Source organism: Colius striatus, chromosome W (genome assembly GCF_028858725.1).
Source record: "Colius striatus isolate bColStr4 chromosome W, bColStr4.1.hap1, whole genome shotgun sequence".
Taxonomy (NCBI): Eukaryota; Metazoa; Chordata; class Aves; order Coliiformes; family Coliidae; genus Colius; species Colius striatus.
The window spans coordinates 20,429,666-20,436,274 of NC_084789.1; the positions used below are offsets into that span (position 1 = coordinate 20,429,666).

Genomic DNA, 6,609 nt, shown 5'->3' on the forward strand with positions numbered 1-6,609 from the left:
TAATGCAGGTCTTGTTTTTGTGCCGGAAGGAGATGAGGATGATTTTCTGCTCTCCTCAGGCCTCATAGCACTGTGCGATAACTCCACCTGGGCAGCTCCGCGTTTCTACCCGGTGCCGTCTGGGTGACTTGCTTTGAACGCCCCCGAAACGGAGGCGAGCGCTGGACCCGATCATGCCGTGACAATGCGGGTGCCGTAGGATACCAGCAGTAAGCGGGATCGGGCGTTTGCTTGGGGAGCTTTGGCAGCAGCCGAAGACCTTTTCCTTCTCCTCCCCCCGAGCCTAGGCTCCCCCGCCCCTTGTCGTGCATTTCCCTGGGCGGGAGAAATTTTCATTCCCCTTAAAGTCGAGAGGACTTGGGTGTGGAAAAAGTAAACTTTATTAAACGGAGGTAGTTTCATTTCGAGATACAGAGCACGGGAAAGGGAGTGGTGGGGGAATGGGAGATTCCGATTAAGAAACCGCTAGTTTTTCTCTATGACTTTGTTCCCCAACAACAGTTGCCGTGATTTTCAGTTCGCCCTACCCTAAGGTTTCTCGTGGGGAAGGGAAACAATTTAGCCGTGGTTAAATAATGTTTTGATTGGACTCCGATAAGCCTAGGGAGGGGGGAAGGACATGACCAGAAACCGTGCTACTTCTCTCCAAAACTTCAGTCTATCGAAGTGGACAATAAATAGCAGCCAGTGCATCAGTGTCGGGGGAAGCTAAACTCTGTGCCCTCCCCCCCGCAGCCTTGCACCCCTCCACTTTCACACCTTCTACAACAGTGACCGTTGCCCAAAGCACCTCGAGGTCATTCTTCATCTCTTCTAGTTTTCTCTGAGAGCACAACCCTTCCTCCCTCTGGACCATCAACAGTTACAGTCGCAGAACATGTAGAAAACCCTGTAAAGTAGTAATAGTGCAAAATGGTAACAGAGGAGTTGCATTTTTTGCTTGATGTTTGGGTCTTTGCAGAGACCGCTACCAACTGGGACGCCTCTGATCTCGGTCCAAGATATACAGCCAGCAAATAAAAGGGAAACAAAAGCAACAACAAAAAAAGTTTTTACAGTCTCGCGGGCACGAAAAATACATCAAACGTGGGATTCTTGCAGGCAAAAATCGTTGTGCATATTTTTAAGACGGGAGAAAACTAAGTTCGTTTTCAAGTTTCTGTAGTTGAAAGTGCAGTTCCTAAAGGGGAGAGAGAAGCGAGTGGGGAGATGTCCCTGAGACAAACACCGATTGCTACGGATGTACGGGGACACGGCTGCTCCTTTGGAGTCCAGCGTTTTACAGAGGGTCTATAAATTAAGAAATATAAATGCGAGCTGGTGTCACACGTGTGGAGATGGCCGGAGCCAAAGGCACTAGCGTGGAGGGAAGTGTGGCCTTGTTTCCACGCTTGTGTGCGGGCGGGGCTGCGCGTGGGAGGTGCGCGTTCGTGCGTTTGTTGCCTGCGAGAGTCTGCAGGAGGGCAGCCCCGGGCTGATCCCCGCGCCCCGGCGGAGACGCATTTCAGGAGGAGATCGAGCTGGGGGAGGTCTCAGGTGAGGTGCAGTTGGACTGATCCGAAGCTTCGCCCGCTTCTTTTGCAGACCTGGAGGCAGCTGCAGGGGCAAGTCCTTCCTTCTCCCTCTTCTTCTGTTTCATCCGCCTGTTCTGGAACCAGATCTTGACCTGGGTTTCGTTGAGCTCCAGGGTGGCAGCGATCTCCACCCTCCGGGCTCGGGTGAGGTACTTATTAAAGTGAAACTCCTTCTCCAGCTCCGTCAGCTGCTTGGTGGTGAAGTTGGTGCGGATGGTGTTGGGCTGGCCCAACAGCCCGTACTCCGACACTTTAGCTGTTAAGGAGCAAACACTAACAGGACAGGAGCAGCCAGAACAACTTCCTCGCTAGGCTCGGGGGGTGTGGGTGCAGGTTCCCCCCCCCCCCCCCCCGCAGTTCCCCTCTTCTCCTGGGCACTCGTGCTATCTCTCGCATCCTCGGCTACCCCTGCCCCCACCTCCCCCCAAGCCCAGGGGCGCAACATGGAGGGAAAGACCATCCCGGGCTCTGCAGATCTCCCCCCCGCCCTTGCAACTATTCCCCCCATTTCTCTACAAAATGCCATGAGAGTAGAAAGTTCGTGGGAAGGAGTGGAAGGGGAGGGCGAGGGTGATAATGTAAGGGAGGAGGAGGGAAGCTGGTGATTTAAGGAAGATTATGGAGAAGGAAGTTGAACATTAGGGGAGATGGAAGCCACGACAGTGGAAGAAATGGGAAGCCTAGAGCGTTTCCTATTCCGAGATGGGCATTTGGCCTGCGGGAAACTGAGTTCAAGGATCCTCCATCAGATGTATCTGGAAAATCTATCTGGCTTTTCCTCAGCGCTGAGCTGGTGTTTAAAAAAACCAAAAAAACAACAACAACAAAAAAACAACAAAAACCCAAAGAAATCCAAATCTATGTTCACTTTGGATTCAAAGCCCGGGGAAGGCAACCTTCCCCTGCAGGGCTGGAAAGCTATCCCCGCCTCTTTCCTTCCCCAATGGGGACCGTCCTCCCCGGACCTGCACTTCTCAACTCACCTGTCTTGGGCGGGTTCCTCTTCACTTTCATCCAGTCGAAGGTCTGTGTGGCGCTGGGACACGGTTCGGAGGGGCACGCAGGGTCTTTGTCCTCGTTTAAAGAAGGCGAGAGGTTGCTGTAAACGCCGGACAAGTAGCCGGACTGCTCCTGCCCATAAAGGTGGTGTTGCTGGTACTGCCCAATCGCCCCGCAGTAGCTCTCTGCTAAGGAGCCGAGGCTGGATCCCGCGTTGGCGGAGCACCCAGTCGCTTGGAAGTACATACCGTCCGCGTCCGACTGGCTGAGGTAGAGCTGGTGGTGCCCGTAGCTGGGGCCGCAGGATTGGGCCGGATACCCGGCGGCTGGGGCAGCACCTGCGAAAGGCACAAGGCGCCCGGAGGAGGGAGGCTGGTAGCCGGGGCTTTGCGAGGGCAGATGGGCGGCCGCAGCCGCGCTCCCTCCTACGCCAAAGCGCCCGTCGCAGTTAAAAGTGTCACTGACAGGGCTACCTGAGCAGGAAGGGAAGGAAGGGGAGCTTTGCTCTAAATTATGGTAGGCGCCCGTCCCACGGTTACAAATTGCATACTCTAAGGAGGAGTTCATCCTAGTATTGTCCATCTGCCACTGATGGAGGAGGGTCAGCCTGTTTTGAGGGGGATGTCTCCTGCCCTACAACCTTTAGATAGTATGTCAAAGCTGTAAAACTTCCGTGCATGCGTCGCTGGCCCTAGAACTCCGCAGCCCTCGACGGGGCCGGGGTGGGGGCAGGGGGAGGCGGCCACGAGGTCCGCCCCCAGCCCAAAGAGCGAGGGGCTCCTGAAGTTTGTCACATCTCTGAGCTCATCCATCAAGACCTTGACATTTGCATGACAAAGGGGTTTCAATCAAACCCTGCCCATCAATCTAATAACAACACGAATACGTCAAAACCTTTCCTCAAAGACTTTAAAAGACAGAAGGAAGGTGGGATGTGGGGAGGTGAAGAGGAAGAGGGGCTGAGGGAAGAATCTGAATTATTCACCACTGTTTTAATGCTAAAAGGCCCCCGAGTTATGCGATTAGGCAATTTCAGCAGAGCTTCCCCTTGCCCCAACTGAAAAAGATTTTCCCCAACCCTAATCTCTATGTGAGAAAAAGAAAAACGGAAGGAAAACAGGTAGGAAGGTCTGTCTCCTCTATCTCCTCAAGCACAAAAGGATGCTCTTTTTTCATTTTGAAACTTTTCCCTAGAAAGTGACGTGAACGTTTTCTGGACTGAAGAGTCTAATAAAGAAAAATACCCTCCATACGGTTTAATTTTGCCACATAGGCTTTGTGTCTAGGGCTAGTGTGGATAAATGCAATGTAATTAAAATCAATATTATAATAAGTCAATTAAATAAAGTTAGGAAAACAGAATGTCTTTTGTTGGAGACATACCATGTCCAGCTTAACAGTTGGAGGAATGGAACTAAAAATGATCCATTTATCCTCTAGCCACCCATTCACTCATGCACCTACACATTTATTGCTGAAAACAGTACATGTTTTAAGGGCTTTAACCAATGCTGGAACCTTCAACTCGGCTTTTCCGTGACAAACTTGGTTGGATCTTCTCCCGACCCTGTGTCAGACCAGAACTTTTCCCCGGTAGAGCCCAGCTGATGAGTAGGTGGAAAGCCACTGGCTTCAGGCCGACCACTCCACTGCTCGGAGAATGGGAACATTTATTTACTTGTTAGCAGAAGGTAGACAAGAGCACCCAACAATATGACGCCCACAGTCATTTGTTACTTGTCAGGATATTTACTGGTTATCCAGCCTCTAAGAAGAACTAGGAGGACTTTTTTTTTTTTCCCTCGGGCCAAAAGTTCACTTTGAAAGGCGTAAACATGTCCTTTAGTTGGGAGGTTTGGCTGATGCAACACATTGGGGTAACATTTGTTAAGAAAGTGCAACACAGCAGCTATGGCATCAACCTTCCTCCTTCCTTTAACCTCCCCGAGAGAAAACGTGAGGTGTAGCCAATTATGAATCTTGTCCTTCAGTAAAAAAAAATGAGAAAAGTATTTCTAGAGCTGCGTGTCTATTTATTCATTGATTCCGCCGACTTTGCTGATGCTGAGATATTCAAGAAGAAAATATTTTCGGTTACAAATGTTCTCTAAAACTCTATCTCCTTTTCTGCGTAAAACAACTGAAAGTGATTATAAAGATTGGAAGCAATTTTCATGTCTTTCCCCCTGCAAGAGAAATCGGTTTCTAATTTGATTCTAGGAGTGCTTTTTACATGATGTTGCACTCGGGTTTAAATTAATATATTATATTTAAACGATGCTTACAGTAGATGATTTATGTGTGTATAATATTTTTTTTAAAGGATAGATATTTATGTCTCCCTTGAATCAATGGGTTCGTATTCTCTGATAATTTCCCACCATGATCTCCCTCTATTGTTACCTTAGGATACTTTATGTTCTTAAAATGTAGCTATCTTCTGAGGTTCAGAATTAGCTCCGAGAGAGCTCACTGCTGCGGAGTTACAGAGGAAAGTGTTACTATACATCTCCTCTCTGCGAAGACTAAACCAAAGCTTAGACCTGAGACAGTCTCGCGTGAAAGCACAGTTTCTTTAGTAGATGGGAAAATCGAACAGGACAGGATCAAAATGATGGCCATGAAATGCAGCAAACGTCCCGCCTCTCTCAGAGGGTGAAATGCGGTCCTGGGGCTATTGGAGCCGCTCCAGCCCCTACTGGGGGGAAAATGAAGATCCCGATGAGTTGGGAGGTTGAGAGTGAAAACAGAGCCGAGGAGGGAATATGCGGAGCTGAAGTCACTTTGACAAAGGCACTTTTTTTGTCTCTCTGTGGAGGTAACTGTCAGACAGAGAAAGATGGGGTGTTGGAGCCTGTTTCCTTCCAGAGAGGGATCACTGCCCTCCCGCTCCTCCCAGGCGCTGCGGGGCCGTTCGTTATCTCTCCTCTGAGCAACTCTCTCAGGTCCCTCACTTCTTACCTGCTGTGGGAGGGAGCCCGGGCAGGGAAACGCCGGGCAGATTTAGGGAGGTAGCAGGATATAAGGTACTGCGTTCCCGGCACCCCTGGGGCTCCCCCACCCCCGCTTCTGGGAGATGCCAGGCTGACGGCCCCGGGCAGGGTCGGCGGGGTAGCTGCACTTCAGCTTACTCTGCCTTCTGGCTCCCACTTCTTTCCCCAAAGTGACGTGGTCTTCCCCAAAACGCATGGCTTATGGCGACTGCGCGGTATTTTCGAAAGCCACAGCGTCAACGTGCATGCAGGCACATTGGGAATCGCTTCCCCAAATTTTCTGCTTAGCCCTTTACTCTGGATCTGATAATAAATGACTGTTGTTGTTATTATTTGGTTTAACTCCCGTTGTGGGGAAGGTGTGAGATTGTTTCCCTTCATAACCAGCAGAAGAAATACCAGATTATTGATAACCAGTCACAGAGTGGACCTAAATCTATCACTGGTACATTTATTTCTTTAAAACCTCATTTTTTGTGGAGTTGAGAGAGGGAAGGCGATCAAAGAAGAGACTCTCAAATTCTCATGTGGAGACTCTCAAATTCTCAGAGCTCTGTCCTACAACCCCCATCCCACTCCAAATACTCACTTAACCCTTCATTAGATTTATTCCTTGATTTTCACTTATGTATTGAGGGAAACAATAGTTACCCCTACCCTTTAAACCCCAGACGGCACTGTTTTGGGAATGGTGCTGTCTTTCACTCAATAGGATTTAAAACAAAATATCTGGAGATGGATGAGGCTAGAGGGTGAGCAGGGAAATTTTGAGCTCTTTGTTTCCCGGAAAAAGACACTGCTACCTAGGAGTGGGCTGGATGATCCCTGGAGGCAGAGGAGACCACGTTCTGGGCCGGGTTTCTCGCATGGCCCGGAGGTGCAGAGCTGCTCTCCTGCTCTCGAGAGCTGCTGCGGGCCCAGAGCGCTTCTAAGCCTCAGGCTTTAATTGAGGAGCGGATAAGAAATGAGGAGGGCAGCAGCAGCGTAACATCGTTTTTCCATGGAGTTCTCGGTGGCAGGGGACCTCCCATGCCCACCAAAGA

At 50.1% G+C, this 6,609-nt stretch overlaps 1 protein-coding gene across 1 annotated transcript; it reads right to left on the reverse strand.

Moving 5' to 3' along the window:
- Positions 1-1,504: 1,504 nt before the first annotated feature.
- LOC104563683 (homeobox protein Hox-B1) lies at positions 1,505-3,155 on the reverse strand. The gene is made up of 2 exons (XM_010210214.2): positions 2,558-3,155; positions 1,505-1,830 (listed from the first exon to the last, which is right to left on the reverse strand). The coding sequence occupies exons 1-2, from the start codon at positions 3,153-3,155 to the stop codon at positions 1,505-1,507; spliced, it is 924 nt and encodes a 307-aa protein (XP_010208516.2).
- Between the last annotated feature and the right edge of the window lie 3,454 nt (positions 3,156-6,609).

Coding starts and splice junctions, on each gene's coding strand:
- LOC104563683 (XM_010210214.2), bottom strand. CDS start 3,155: ATGGACAATACTAGGATGAACTCCTCCTTAGAGTATGCAATTTGTAAC. Junction 1,831..2,557: donor GAGGAACCCGCCCAAGACAG/GTGAGTTGAGAA, acceptor GCTCCTTAACAG/CTAAAGTGTCGGAGTACGGG.